Source organism: Cucurbita pepo, chromosome LG11 (assembly GCF_002806865.2).
Source record: "Cucurbita pepo subsp. pepo cultivar mu-cu-16 chromosome LG11, ASM280686v2, whole genome shotgun sequence".
NCBI classification, from domain to species: domain Eukaryota; kingdom Viridiplantae; phylum Streptophyta; class Magnoliopsida; order Cucurbitales; family Cucurbitaceae; genus Cucurbita; species Cucurbita pepo.
This window is the reverse complement of record NC_036648.1, coordinates 6280746-6297670: the sequence shown is the minus strand read 5'-3', so window position 1 is coordinate 6297670 and position 16925 is coordinate 6280746. Positions and strand designations below refer to the sequence as shown.

The following is a 16925-nucleotide window of genomic DNA, read 5'->3' as shown; positions in this document are numbered from 1 at the left end:
GAACAGTCACATCTTCCATGGTGGATCCACGTGAGCTTTGCTTTCAGATTCCTTCAAATAATTGTTTTTATTGTTTTCTTTCTAAAATCATTACTTTTCTTCATGATTCAAATCCGCACCCTTTAGCTCAGATTCTTCATTTTTTCTTTCATAAAAATAAATTTTAGCTAAAAATTTGAATATTCCATAGTAAAATTTTTAAAATCTAAATAGTTATCAAACAGGTATTAAGAATTTTCTAATGTAGATGTGTTGGATGAAAATCCCACCTCGGTTAGGAATGATCACTAGTTTATAATCAAATAATATTATCTCCATTCATATGAGACTTTTTCGGGAAGTCCAAAACAAAGTCACGAGAGTTTATGCTTAAAATGGACAATATCATACTATTGTGGAGAGTCGCGTTCATTTAATAAGAATATTTTAGACAAATATGTAAACTTTTATTTATTGTAATATTACTAGAAGATTTTTTTTTTTTAAATGGTTGTATGCACGTAGAGAGAGAAAGAGATGGAGATGAAGAAGGAAAGTGTTATGTCTAATTGAGAATTGAGGCTCACATGTTCTTATACTATTTTTTTTTTTTAATTGAATTCAACGATTTTTGAGTAGGTCGAATCATCAAAATTTAGGACTATAGTTAGTGCCTTACTTCGATCTTGGTTTGGTGTATTATTTAATCTTAAGAGAGTTGTCGGCTCCAACTATCGTCTATGTACGATCCATATTAGATTTGACCAACTGCCTCTCCCACCTCCTCTAGGTTCTTGATAGGCCATGTCTTCTTCCCCATTACTTAGAAAAAGTGAGCTGTCGGTTCAGGTACAAGATATTATCATTACCACCTGGACAATTAAACGACCCAAATGAAAGAACGGAACTCTACCAACTGAGTAATATCCCTAGAGCCAAGTGGGGTCGATATTCTTTTAATAAGATACTTTTTTGAAGTATCTAATCTTTTGATAGAAAATATATGCTATGTATTGCATCACAGACGAATAAGTAATATATATATATAATTTATTGAAAACAAATCTTCAATGTTCATAAATGGAATCATTCATTTTCATTAATTTCCTAATATTTAATGAGTTCCATGGAAATTGGGATGAGCTAAGTACATGTGACCTTCAATTCACCAATTTCCTTAAAAGAAGGAAAAAGTGTGAAGGAAAAGACATTAATGCCAACCTCAACAAATGAAAAATGTTAAGGTTGCTTGGTTTTATTTTATGTTTTTTTTCTAGGTGGATGTTAGGTACAATAATGCATTTTATAAGACACCAAAATTTTAAATCTTTCCACTTTAAAATATAATTTATTAATTAACTATTATCGGACAATAAGTTTAGTAAGTTCATTGTTTAAGTTTCGAAATCAAGTAATGTATCGATGTTGTTTCCTATTAAAACGAGGTCGTTATTGTATGCATGACATGATTGTTTCATGCAGATATTTCATAAAGGGTGACATAAACTCGAACGGTTATAATAAAATCTTTAGAACAACACAATGGAAAATAGATAACGTGAAGTTTAAATAATATAAAGTAAAAAATAAAACGTCTTGATCTAACCTAAGGGCTACAAACAACTTGAGTACATACGATCAAGAAATGCGATCACGTGCAATCATGTTTGGGATCTATTCTTTTATAAAACATCATGACATGTGGTAGAATTGGATTTGTGGTATTTATCTACACATGATCCACGTACGGGCACATGGAAACCTAGGCGAGCTCGTATACGTACCTTTAGACTTGGCCTTCGACTAGCATACATTCACGTTGCCGAAATGCCACAGAGTAAAGGAATGCACATAGTATTATGGTGTACATAATACTGTAACATAACATCATAGAGTACGCGTCCGTGCTAATCCTAGCAGGGAAGTATCTTAATGCACGTGAACATACAATATGCATGAGGTGCTCATAGTTTAAAATCATGGCATGTATATGCGACGCAAGTTATACCTTAATTCATTTCATACGTAACTTAATTATTTCACGTCATCTCATAATATAGTGTGTAACTTGTTACCAACACTTTCCATAACATAGCATGGGCATGTCAGCATGATATTCTATAACATAATATATCTCGTAATTACATCGTAACATAATGAGCTCTGTCACATAACATACTCACATCACAATAATAATGTAACAAACATGCATTAAACAATCATAAGGCACGGTACGTGCAGGGCCATTGGACACACACCGTTCATACGTTAAACAATTCATCCAACTAAGTCAGTAGTAAAACACTTATTTGATTAACCTAGACCGGAGTTACTAATTATTCTTGATACTAGCTTGAATCTGCTCCAATTCAATCTGATGATATCCGTTAAAGTAAAACGATGACAAGTATCAACGTACAATTTATTAGATACTATAATTTCATAATATATTTAAAAATTATTTATGTAAATAAAAATATACTTGGATCATAATGCCTTAAAAGTTCTACAATCTTCATCTACGTAAACATTTGTTCATATTCTCATCAAGCCCCGCTAGTGTACAACCACATCGCTTTCGGTTAAATTCATTGGGACAAACACTTTCTAGATCTTTTTTTTTTTTATGTTCGGTATCTCTGTTTTTTGTTTCGTTTTTTTGTTATGTTCACAGTCGACTTTTGGCCGATCTTAATTGATTTTTGGTTCCTTTTGACTATGGATTTGTGGCGTAAATTCCTAGAACACAACAATCAATTTCGGTATTTATTTTTATGGTTATTATAATTTTTTTCTAATGCCAAATAGAAAGAATAGTAAAAAAAAAACTTGGGACGGACGGATGTAAAACGGAGAATTTGGACATTGACTTAGAGGTCGTTTTTTGAAAGACTACTGATATCGACTCGACGGAAAAAATTCATGAGCTAGAGAGATTTGAGAAACGACCGTGAATGGAGAGAATCTTCGAGAATAATATACAAAGCGAACTATATTATAATAGTGCTATCACACACTACATACTCTTTAAGTTATTATTGGAATATGATTCTGTTATGTCGATCACGTATGTTCTAAATTTACTCTAATAATCTTGAAATTTTTATGTAATGGATAATGAACAAAATTTAATAAAAAAAATTATTCAATAATAAAAATTAATTACGAACTTTTAGGGCATAAGTTCCAACACGAGCAATATTTGATCAACGAATCAATTACGAAGTTGCGTTTTTAGTAGGTATTTGTGTTGATTCAATATGAAGAGTTTAGAAATTTGACGAGGAGTTTACTTGTTTTTAATATAAGAAATTTGTGTGACTCGATATGACAATTATTGTACAACATTTGTTTGAACCTGGTATTTGCATGACTAAGTTTGACAAACGTTTTAGCTCGTTTAGTACAACGTATTGGTGTGACAAAGTTTGACCAAAACTTTAAAACCTACGACCCTAGAGACTAAATGTTGAGTTTGAAACTGGAGCGACCAAAATGCTATTAAATTCAAACCGCACGTACTAAAACTGTAATTTTTCTAAGAAAATCTTCGAACAATTTAGGTGTAGGCTTTTGTCCTTGATTTTTAAGAAACCTAGCAAGATGTATTGGTAAGAAATTATAGATATGAATCACATGAGTGATTTTACATGCTTTTGTTACCTACATTTAAATTTGTTCTTATATTATTTGATTAGGTAGTATAGCACATAATGGTGATCAAGATAGTGACTCCTCCACGTCTTTTGTTTGAGTTTATTGTTTTCATGTTAATATCAATTTCCTTCTCTTTAGGATCATGTTGGTGCAATTGATGATACTCAAAATACCACCTAAAAGTTCGAATATCACGTTCTAACTTAGAACGGCTTAGATGGAACACAAGAATTTACTGATATGAACTTAATGTTAGAAATCACGACTCTCCACAGTCGTATGATATTGTTCCACTTTGAGCATAAGCTCTCATGACTTTGCTTTGAGCTTTCCTAGGAAAGGCCTCGTGAGACCAATGAATATGTATTCTTTACTTATAAACTCATCATGATCATTCCCTAAATTAGCCAAGGTGGGAATCACTCCTAACAATCCTCAACACTTAATGGCAAAAAAAAATGTTTCGAATTATTTTAAAGGACGACTATTAAATACAATGAACCAATAACTTTCAATTTGAATTTAAAACACAATGATTGGCTATCGAGGATCGGTCAAATGGTCGTTCGAGGTGGGGTGACAATCGACAGTGATAGGGGGCAGTGGTGGCACAAGATTAAAGAGTATACTTTGTTCGAGAGTTCCAAAGAAGGTCTCAAGAGAGGCTCTATTGTGTATTTTGTTCAATGGGATGATTATTGAAGATTGTTGGAGTCGATGAAGACCACGAATATATGAGTAATCGACGCTATCTCTATCGATGTGATGCCGATAGGAGATTAAAAATAAGCCCATGAATTTGCAAAATTACTTGAATTGAAAGGCAGGCAAATAATTTAAAGGTGAGCCCACCACGAATTGAACACCAAAAACTAGGCTTTTCACATCTTGTTGAAAATGATGTCCAGCCAAAATTGAAGCTATTCCTCCAAAGGCTTGGTTTTCACGAGTGGTGCTTAAAGCATATCTTTCAACCCAAATTTCAATATCAAATGATGGATTTTTTAAATAGTTGTATATGATTAAATCATTTACGTAGAGACATGTGAATGGAAGCATCATAAATATTCGATATTTTATCTCAAATTCAACTGGTCGAGACGTAGTGCACACACGGTTATTAATTTGAGTAAGTTTAGGAAAATTGACACCGTTATTAACTTGAGAAAGTTTAGAAAAATTGTTTATTGGTTCTTCAGTTCAAAGAAATTGATAAGGAACACGATGTTCCAAATGTTCCAACTGGACGTATTATACGATCAACGGTCAAGAAGATTCAACAAACATTCATTCTTCATCTACGAAATTGGATAGGCTCGGTTCAACCATTATTTCATGTCTTACAAGCTGATTCGATTGAGGAATGACAACTTGGAGGTACGGAAGTGAATATTTGCATAATTGAAGTAGCGGAATGCTATAAATTGCATTTTATTGATAAGCGGTTAGAAAACTTTGTTTTTGTTTTTATTTTTAGTTTCATGATTTCTTATAACAACGGGAAAGGGTGGAGAAAGTTATTGGTCAAATTGACTTGTTTCTTTTTCTTTTGTGTAGATTTAGGGGATTGGAATTAAATTACGGCCATGACTCCTTTAGTGCCTATTTAAGAATTGAAAGTTTCTTTTTTGTGTGGAAACTATAAATACCCACCAATTATTATGTAAAAGACCCGTTTTGAAAGAATGAAATTGAGATATGAAATTGAGACTTTCACCTTTAGAAATGGAGCATTATCTTTGTCATTTTTAAGTTTTATACAATTCTTATGGTAGATTGCATCAAAGTCATTCAATCAAGCTTTGATCAAGTTCGATTGTGGAGTGACTCAATTCTTGTGGTAGATTGCATCTGAATCATGCAATTCTTGTGTTAGGTTCCAAATCTTGTTTCTAGATCTTCGATAGGTAATTTAATTCTAGCATTATCTATTGTTTGATCCGAATTTTGTATAAATAGGTGTTAATTTATTTGATTGAAGGGTTTTTGCTTAACAAAAGCTTGGATAGTTGGCTGAGGATTAGGGTTGCCTTATCAGAAACTCTCCTCTCAAGTTTTTATTTGTGCTTCATTTATTTGTTTCGGTGTATTTCAATCTAGGGTCATGGTCATATCCAATAAAGACAAGCTCAAGGGTTAAATGTTTCTGCTTCATTTATTGNACACGGTTATTAATTGGAGTAAGTTTAGGAAAATTGACACCGTTATTAACTTGAGCAAGTTTAGAAAAATTGTTAGTCGGTTCTTCAGTTCAAAGAAATTGATAAGGAACACGATGTACCAAATGTTCCAACTGGACGTATTATACGATCAACGGTCAAGAAGATTCAACAAACATTCATTCTTCATCTACGAAATTGGATAGGCTCGGTTCAACCATTATTTCATGTCTTACAAGCTGATTCGATTGAGGAATGACAACTTGGAGGTACGGAAGTGAATATTTGCATAATTGAAGTAGCGGAATGCTATAAATTGCATTTTATTGATAAGCGGTTAGAAAACTTTGTTTTTGTTTTTATTTTTAGTTTCATGATTTCTTATAACAACGGGAAAGGGTGGAGAAAGTTATTGGTCAAATTGACTTGTTTCTTTTTCTTTTGTGTAGATTTAGGGGATTGGAATTAAATTACGGCCATGACTCCTTTAGTGCCTATTTAAGAATTGAAAGTTTCTTTTTTGTGTGGAAACTATAAATACCCACCAATTATTATGTAAAAGACCCGTTTTGAAAGAATGAAATTGAGATATGAAATTGAGACTTTCACCTTTAGAAATGGAGCATTATCTTTGTCATTTTTAAGTTTTATACAATTCTTATGGTAGATTGCATCAAAGTCATTCAATCAAGCTTTGATCAAGTTCGATTGTGGAGTGACTCAATTCTTGTGGTAGATTGCATCTGAATCATGCAATTCTTGTGTTAGGTTCCAAATCTTGTTTCTAGATCTTCGATAGGTAATTTAATTCTAGCATTATCTATTGTTTGATCCGAATTTTGTATAAATAGGTGTTAATTTATTTGATTGAAGGGTTTTTGCTTAACAAAAGCTTGGATAGTTGGCTGAGGATTAGGGTTGCCTTATCAGAAACTCTCCTCTCAAGTTTTTATTTGTGCTTCATTTATTTGTTTCGGTGTATTTCAATCTAGGGTCATGGTCATATCCAATAAAGACAAGCTCAAGGGTTAAATGTTTCTGCTTCATTTATTGTTTGATGAGTGAATCACCGAACCAAGCAGTGGTTCTATCCTTTTTTATATCAATAGGATACGAGCAAAACAACTCTATTCTAGAAAGACAAGAAAACGTCAGGCCATTTTCCGCTTGATTTCTGGTTCATGAGTAAAGTTGTCTTTCACCGCCCGTCCTTTCTTCTTTGTTATTGAAAAACGGTAACTTTCTCGCTTTTTGCTTTAGAAAGGTGGTAGGGTTGTGTTAGCTCTCTTCCTTTAGCTACCCCGCACATATCTATTCATCGTTTATACATGCTTGAATAAGGTATTAACATAAAAAATATTTTTATTTTTTTTTAAGTTGAAGGATATTATAAAAAAATTTTAAAAATTAGGAATGTTTTTTTAGACAAAGTTGAACATATATTTTTTAATTTAAGTTTTTCTATACGAACGAACAATTGAAACATATATGCATGAACGCTCCCACGAAAATGTCATAAATTAAGCTAAGTTCCAAGTAGATATTATTGTAGTAGACATCCATTTTCGACCATCATCCAACACCACGAAGCAAAAATGCTTGGGGATCCGTACAAATATCGTTCCATATCCTAACCATTTCGTAAACATTTCGTGGTTGTATCGTTCCATATCCATACAGGTGGAGAATAACAATTATAATCTAACGCAAACATCTCATCACCTCCCTCCGCTCCAATTCTCATCCAACTCACCACGACCACCAGCATAAGCAGCCACATCAACCAACGCGCCACCATCCACAGCAAAGCTCGACGCCTCCCGACTACCTCCTCCGCCGCCTTCGAACAACAACTGTGGGTTAAAATGGCCATGAAAGTCGGTGTTGGTCCCCTGAATTGACGGCGGGCAGAAATGGGTGTCGAGATTTAAGCCAAATGGAAAGGGGTTTGGTTGGAACATGAAATGTGGGTTGTTCATGTTGAAGCTGTCGAGGCCATTTTCATGGCGGTGAAGGTTGTGTAGAGCTGCTTGGAGGCGGATGTTGTTATGGTCTATGGTTTGAGATGTGTCGAGTAGTAATGGCGGCGGAGAAATGGGAGAGGGGACCGACAAGGGAGATGATTCTTGGTGACATGTTTGTTGTTGTTGGAAGGATCTTGGTTTTGTCTTCTCTCCTGATTTGTGAATTATTCTGCATAGAACCCATTCATCCTGCATCAAATCACACATAAAATTAGCAAAATTTTGACACTTAAAAAGATTAAGAATGTTCCGTTCTCTTCGTCCATCTCCTTTCGGGCCTAGCCTCCTTGTTGGTACTTGTTCTCTCTCCAATTGACGTAAGAATTTACAATCTACTTCTTCGGGCCAGCATTCTTGCTGGTACACTTCTGATACCATTTGTAACCGTCCAAGCTTAGTGGCTACCATCCTTGCTCTCATACGGCTTGGTGTATGGCTCTGAAACCATTTGTAACAGGTGAAGCCTAGTGCTAGCAAATATTGTCCGATTTGAGTTTTCCCTTTCACGCTTCCCTCAAAATTTTTAAAATACGTATTCTAAGGAGACGTCTTTATAAGAATGTTTCGTTTTTCTCTCCAACCGATGTGGGATCTCATAATCCACCTCATTTGGGGCCAGTGTCTTCACCGACACACCGCCCGAAGTCGGACTCTGATACTATTTGTAAAAATTCAAGCTCACCACTAGCACATATTGTCCTCTTTGGGCTTTTCTTTTCCGGTTTCTTTCAAGATTTGCTCTGATACTATTTGTAACCATTAAGCCCACAGCTAGCTGATATTGTGGGCTTTTCCTTTCGGACTTCCATCAAAATTTACTCTAATATCATTTGTAATAGTTTAAGCCCACATCTAGCCAATATTGTCGGCTTTGAGCTTTCCCTTTCAGACTTTTCTCAAGATTTTTAAAACACTTTTGCTAATAAGAGGTTTTCACACCCTTATAAAAACGTTTCGTTCTACAACTGATGTGAGATCTCACAATCCACCCCATTCGATGCCCAGCGTCCTCACTGACACACCGTCCAGTGTCTGGCTTTGATACCATTTGTAACAGCCTAAACCCACCACTAGTAGATATTGTCCTCTCAAGATTTTTAAAACGCGTTTGTTAAAGAGAGGTTTCCACACCCGTATAAAGAATGTTTCGTTCTCCTCTCCAAATAATATAGGATCTAGCTTGAAAGAAACAAATACGAACCTTGCAGGCATTAGGGGAAGCAAGATCAGAGTGGAGACGATATTCATGCATAACCCACTTGGTTTTAGTGCCTCTTGGAGCTCCTCCTTTGTAGAACACGAGAGTTTTCTTTGTTCCAAGCTTCACTCCATTGGAACTACTGTGAATTTGCCTGTCTTTCCCTGTGGCTTTCCAGTAACCAGCCACTGTGGCTCTGTTGGTTCTTAATCCTGTCGGATACTTCCTCACTCTTAAGCTGAAGAAATACCATTCTTTCTCTCCCATCTTTGCCTCATCTGAAGAACAAAATCATTATAATCATCATTTATACGAACTAATGATCGAATATTCGATCATATAACTCATCAATCTAAGATTTTGGGTCGAATGAAAAAAAAAAATCGCTACAATTCATTTGAAAACACATTAAAAATGAATCTTTGAAGAAGTCTAAGCCCACTGCTAGCAGATATTGTCTTTTCTCGACTTTCTTCAATGTTTTTAAAACGCATTTACTAGGGAGTGGTTTTCATCCCGTTATAAGGAATGTTTTGTTCTCCTCTCCAACCGACGTGGGATCTCACAATCCACCCCCCTTGGAGGCACAGTGTCCTAGCTGGTACACCACCCGGTGTCTAGCTCTAATACCGTTTGTAACAGCTCAAGCCCACCGCTAGCTGATATTGTCCTCGTTGGGTTTTCCTTTCTTGATCATTCACTATCGATCTAAGTACACCAAAACAAATCATCGAAGTAGAACAAAACACCCACAAAAAAAATTGTACAACTATTTAAACCAACAAAATCATGACAATTATTCTCATAGAAATATTAAAAAATGTTCCACTAACTTCTCTTAGAAATACTCTACGATCAATAACTTCTCAATGCACGGCTACTACATATCACGATTCTAACATGATGCTTAATGTTCGGATTTAAACAAGTCAAGCTTATTGACTCACAGACTCAAACAGAAACACAAACCAAACAAACCCTAGAAAACGAGTTTCATGCGATTATTACTTTCACGATTATTTCAATAGGGTAAGCTTACACGACATGATACTTTCGATTCGAGAGTGAATCCCGAGCGAGAAGATTGTAAAGAAATTACGAGTACCTGGAAGCTCCCAAGGCTCACATCTATTGAGGTCAACTTCAGCAATATTGACACCATGAAAATTTGAAGGTTTAAAGACCTTTGAAGCAAGATAAAAGGCAATGAGTTCTTCATCAGTAGGGTGAAACCTAAAGCCTGGTGGCAATAATCTATGCCTTTCCTTAGCATTATCAGCTTCTTCTCCATTTAGTTCATCAATAACTTCTTCAATTCCAAACATTTTGTAGAGAGAGATATGAGTTATTGGGAAATAATAAAGAGAATTTTAAGAGCTTAAAAGCTTTGAAACTTAGAACATGATGAAGAAGTTGGAGAAGACAAACACTTTATTACAATTATTTCAACTTTTCAGGACGATTGGTTGTGTTAGAAAGGACAAAAGAAATGAAAGTTAACGGATTGGTGGGTCAAAGGAAGAGGCATTGAATGCAAAATGAAAGCTCAAGAGAAAGAAAGAAAGAAAGAAAGATGCTTTTGGTTTGAATTGAAAACTTTGAATCAAACTACTGACTTTTACTTCTTTGGTCCATACCTAAATCGCTATACGATTTGTTTAGAACGAGCTTGGACTCGTACTCGTTTTAATGATTTAAGTATAGCTCGAGTGATTAAGATATATGTCGTTTGTAAATAAGTTAATGATTTGAAAGAACAGATATGTGAATTAGATGATGTGGTATACTAATTGTGAGATCCCACGTTGCATTTCTTATAAGGGTGTGGAAACATCTTCCTAATAGATATGTTTTAAAATCGTGTGGCTGATGGTGATATGTAACGGGCTAAAGTGGACAATATTTGCTAGTTGTGGGGTTTGGGTTGTTACAAATGGTATTAAAGTCAGACACTGAGCGGTGTGCTAGCGAGGATGCTGGGCCTCAAGGGGAGTGGATTGTGAGATCTCACATTGCTTGTAGAGGGGAACGAAGTACTCCTTATAAGGATGTGGAAATCTGTCTCGAGTAGATGCGTTTTTAAATCGTGAGGTTATTGGCGATACGTAATGGGCTAAAGTGGACAATATTTTCTAGTTGTGGGGCTTGGGTTGTTGCAAATGGTATCAAAGTTAGACACTGAGCAGTGTGCCAGCTAGGACGCTGGCCCAAAGGGGGTGAATTGTGAGATCCCACGTCGGTTGGAGAGGAGAATGAGGCTGATGGTGATACGTAACGGGTCAAAGCGGACAATATCTGCTAGCAGTGGGCTTGAGCTATTACAAATGGTATCAAAGTCAGACACCGAATGGTGTGCAAGCAAGGACGCTGGCCTAAAAAGGGTGGATTGTGAGATCCCACATCGGTTGGAGAGGAGAATGAGGCTAACGGTGATACGTAATGGGTCAAAGTGGACAATATCTGCTAGCAATGGGCTTGAGCTATTACAAATGGTATCAAAGCCAAACACCGAGTGGTGTACCAGCGAGGACGCTGGCTCAAAAGGAGTGGATTGTGAGATCCCACGTCAATTGGAGAGGAGAATAAAACATTTCTTATAAGGGTGTGGAAACCTCTCCCTAACAGATGTATTTTAAAACTGTGAGACTGAAGGCAATATATAATAGGCTAAAACGGACAATATCTGCTAACCGTGCGTTTCAGATGTTACACTAATTCATGTTTCGATCCAGATTACCCTACTAAACCTAGAATTGAATCTATGGTACGTAAATCATCACTACTCCGATACGTAAATCTATGGTCATACTAACATAAAGTAATTTAAATACGTGCAATAGAGAAATCTTTAGTTATACTATGCATCGAGTAATCTTAAGTTATAAACAAATCAAATCTGGTTATATCATTTATCGAACAATCTCAAGACGTGTAATAGAGCCATCTTTATCATCTATAATGTCTCAAATCTAGGATTTAGACCAAGATTTGAAATCCAGATTTAACACCAAATATCTTCGATATTTCTCTACATCCCTTAAGACCTAGGCACGCTATCATGGGCACAACACTGAATAGTTTTCAAACAACTTAATTTTGTATCTATGGTGTCGTGTCCAGGTAGTAAGGAATGCAAAAAAATATTCGAGTCATTAGGTATGATATAAGTATTCATATGTCCGTTTAGCATGAAATTACTATCAGTCTCATCCGTTTTTGCATATTACCTATCATACCTTCATAAAGCTAGACAATAAAGTCTTGGGTAAAGAGTATAACTTTTCTTGTCCTATATAAGCTATGCCCGTAAATAAAGTTAAATTTCGTTAGGATAGGAATTCGACAATAGATTCCATAGTACACACGGAGCTTATCGTCTCAACGAGCGGAGTATGGCATACCCCATAAAAAAAAATTAACCTCTAAGTTGACTTCGTTAGAAAATGAATAAAAATTACGTTCGACCTATAAAAATATTCTCACTTAAAAAATAAAATCTCATATTAATAGCAATCATCCAAAAGGGTTTTTATATCTTTCAATTTCATGTGCAAATGTCGGTTTGTTCGGGAGAAAGAAGCTCGAGTCATAAATTTTAGTTCATATAGTTCAAAATTTTCATTTTAGTCATAGCACTTTCAATTATGATTCGTTCTGATATTTATACGTTTCAAACGTCTATTTTCATCTGATTTTCAAAAACTGACCACGTGGGTTTTTAAGAAGGAAACAAAAGATTAAAATGGTCACTTTTTAACAGTATACCGATTTAACTCGTCCATAAATTTCTCTTTTCCAAATGTAGTGGGTGCATGAAACATCAAGTGGGGCGAACTCTTAACTAATACTAAAATTCATTAACTCTTTCTTTCATTTCACACGAACGACCAAAATTCAAATAAGAAGATATTTCCCAGAGCTAAAAAGCGAAGGAGAAGAAAGAAGAACAAAACGGAAAACGGCAACGGTGACCGACATAGCTAGAATGGTGATCGACACGAGCGACATGAAGGGTAGGTAGTAGTAAAGAAGAAGAAGAGCTGTGGGGCTTTGGTCTGAGCTTAAAATAAATTGAAAAGTTTGAATTAGGAGACCATATAATTGATTAGAAAGCGAAGGCTATGACCGACCTCAATTAGGCTATGAAAAATAATAGAGAAAACGTGGTCAGATTGACTGTGATAAGTGGAAAAGCCTTGGATTCTTGTGTTCAGGAGCATCATATGATCATAATAAGAACCAAGAAGGCCCATTATGTGTAGGGTACCATAGACCATGGACTGCCTACCAATCTACTCTTTTCTTTCTTGCCTCCTCCTCCTCCTCCTTCACTATTACAATTCTCATCTGAGTTCTTATTAGGTTATGGGCGCTTTCGATTATCGCTTTATTTTCGACTCGATATGGTTCGTATTCAATGAAGAACGGGAAAATTTGATTTACGTTCTTAAGCTTTATAGGTCGAGTTGTGAGCTAATACAGTTGTTTTATTTAGAAGTTGGTACTTAGAGTCTAAGTAAAACCCTAATCTAATGTGTTAGATCTCACATCGATTGGAGAGAAGAACGAATGTCAGTGAGGATGCTGAGTCCTGGGAGTGGATTGTGAGATCTACATCGGTTGGAGAAAGGGACGAAACATTCTTTATAACTGTGTGAAAATCTCTCCCGGGAGGGAAAATTCAAGGTGGATCTAAAAGGATTTTGTATTGATAACTTCAGGTATGTACAACAANAGAAATGAATGTCAGTGAGAACGCTGAGTCCTGGGAGTGGATTGTGAGATCTACGTCAGTTGGAGAGAGGGACGAAACATTCTTTATAACTGTGTGGAAATCTCCCCCTGGAAGGGAAAATTCAAGGTGGACAATATTTACTAGCGGTGGGCTTGGGCCGTTACATAATAAGTATTTGTTAANTGGGCTGTTACATAATAAGTATTTGTTAAAATCATTTTAGACCCAATCCAGTTGTTCGAGTTGTAATTTCTTTCCACCCGAGCAATGAACTCAGCTAAAAAATATTTGGATTATTATTTGAATTGTTTGGATCATTTATTTTTAATAAAAGTAAAATGTTAATACTTAAAATATAGATTTTTATTTATTTTTAAACGTTGAATTAAAATTTGCAACTCAATTTCAGTTATATTTTGAATTTTTTTAAGAGCCAAATTAAGTCTACAAACAAGAACAAAGCCTTCAATGCGATGGAAATCCCACCCCAACAAAAAGAAAAATTAATTGAAAAGTGACGTGGCAATGTTCGATTTTTGAAATTTTTGAATTTTGATGCTCGATTGATTTTTTACCTCTTTTACTNAGTCTACAAACAAGAACAAAGCCTTCAATGCGATGGAAATCCCACCCCAACAAAAAGAAAAATTAATTGAAAAGTGACGTGGCAACGTTCGATTTTTTAAAATTTTGAATTTTGATGCTCGATTGATTTTTTACCTCTTTTACTCGGAATCACACTATTTGAACGCTTGTAGCGCCTCCAACTTCTGTCGAGCTTGTTTTCACTTTGTCTCGAAGATATGATGAATGTATCGTTGGATCAAGTGTTGCATTTTCATTAGTTAGCTTCCAGCCATTTCTAGAACTTATTGAGCGTTTATGTGAGATCCTGCATTGATTAGAGGAGGAAACGAAATATTCCTTACAAGGATGTGGAAGCTTCTCCCTATTAGATGCGCTTTAGAATCATGAAACTGACGGTGATATGTAACAGGCCAAAGCGGATAATATCTACTAGTGATAGGCTTTGACTGTTACAAATGGTATCAGAGCCAGACACCGAGTGGTGTGNGGTTATTTATTTTTAATAAAAGTAAAATGTTAATACTTAAAATACAGATTTTTATTTATTTTTAAACGTTGAATTAAAATTTCAGTTATATTTTGAATTTTTTTAAGAGCCAAATTAAGTCTACAAACAAGAACAAAGCCTTCAATGCGATGGAAATCCCACCNTTACTAGCGGTGGGCTTGGGCCGTTACATAATAAGTATTTGTTAAAATCATTTTAGACCCAACCCAGTTGTTCGAGTTGTAATTTCTTTCCACCCGAGCAATGAACTCAGCTAAAAAATATTTGGATTATTATTTGAATTGTTTGGATCATTTATTTTTAATAAAAGTAAAATGTTAATACTTAAAATATAGATTTTTATTTATTTTTAAACGTTGAATTAAAATTTGCAACTCAATTTCAGTTATATTTTGAATTTTTTTAAGAGCCAAATTAAGTCTACAAACAAGAACAAAGCCTTCAATGCGATGGAAATCCCACCCCAACAAAAAGAAAAATTAATTGAAAAGTGACGTGGCAACGTTCGATTTTTTAAAATTTTGAATTTTGATGCTCGATTGATTTTTTACCTCTTTTACTCGGAATCACACTATTTGAACGCTTGTAGCGCCTCCAACTTCTGTCGAGCTTGTTTTCACTTTGTCTCGAAGATATGATGAATGTATCGTTGGATCAAGTGTTGCATTTTCATTAGTTAGCTTCCAGCCATTTCTAGAACTTATTGAGCGTTTATGTGAGATCCTGCATTGATTAGAGGAGGAAACGAAATATTCCTTACAAGGATGTGGAAGCTTCTCCCTATTAGATGCGCTTTAGAATCATGAAACTGACGGTGATATGTAACAGGCCAAAGCGGATAATATCTACTAGTGATAGGCTTTGACTGTTACAAATGGTATCAGAGCCAGACACCGAGTGGTGTGTCAATAAGAATGCTGGCCTCCAAGGGAGTGGATTGTGAGATCTCGTATCGATTGGAGAGGTGAACATAACATTATTTATAAGGGTGTGGAACCCTCTCTTTAGTACACACGTTTTAAAATTGTGAGTGACGGCGGTATGTAATGGGTCAAAGTGGACAATATCCGTTAGCGGTGGGCTTGGGCGGTTACAAATGGTATTAAAGCCAGACACAAGGACGTTGGGCTCTGAAGGGGGATGGATTGGTGAGCGGAATAAAATATTCCTTATAAGGGTGTGGAAAACTCTACGCTTTAAAACCATGAGATTGACGGCGATACGTAACAGAAGGATGTAGAAACCTCTCTTTAGTAGACGCATGTTAAAACCGTGAGGTTGACGGTAATACATAACAGAAGGGTGTGGAAACCTCTCCCTAGTAAACGCGTTTTAAAACTGTAAGGTTGACGACGATATGTAACGAGCCAAAACAAACGAGCTGTTATTGCCGACTAATCACAACTACATGTTCGGGTTTTTTTTTTTTTTTTCTTTATTATTGTGGACCATGATATTTTAAATATTTGTAGTCTTCCTTAAGCGTGGACTAGATATTATGAGATATTATTTATTATATTGTACGAACAAAAGAATTAAAGAGGAGAAAAAATTTCAACACTTAGGCATCAAAATAAAAGGAAATGCTCACAAAAACATAAAATTCTTAGCTTTCCAGATAGGCACCGCAATATTAGATATTTAATGTCACACTTCAATTAAATCAATTAATCGAGACCGAGACGTAAATAATAATATGATTTTTTACGGTTTGTATGAATAGTTTTCTGTTACAGCCCAATGCCATTGCTAGCAGATATTATTCGTTTTGGTCCGTTGCGTATCGTCGTTAGTCTCACGGTTTTAAAACGTGTCTACTAGAGAGAGGTTTCCACANACCAATGTGAGATTTCACATTTTCACTCTTAAAAACAGTTCGAGGCAAGTAGGTAACATGATCATGTTCCAAAAGATGTACGAGAATGCCAAAATCATTAGGTATCGAATTCGAATTTCAAATCTTTATCTGAAACTTTGACACGGTGCATTATATCCCGACTCTTCCGTTCTTGATGAAGAACATAGAAGAGAAAAGAAAAAAAAAAAAATTAAGAGAGAAACAAATACATAGGGACAA

General features: G+C 35.4%; 1 protein-coding gene across 1 annotated transcript; it reads right to left on the bottom strand.

Annotated features, from left to right (window-relative positions):
* Positions 1–7366: 7366 nt before the first annotated feature.
* On the bottom strand, positions 7367–10420 carry LOC111805279 (protein CUP-SHAPED COTYLEDON 3-like). Its single transcript, XM_023690272.1, has 3 exons — positions 10123–10420; positions 9021–9295; positions 7367–8008 (listed from the first exon to the last, which is right to left on the bottom strand). Exons 1-3 carry the CDS (start codon positions 10340–10342, stop codon positions 7514–7516), a joined length of 990 nt encoding a protein of 329 aa, XP_023546040.1. The 5' UTR covers positions 10343–10420; the 3' UTR covers positions 7367–7513.
* Positions 10421–16925: the final 6505 nt, after the last annotated feature.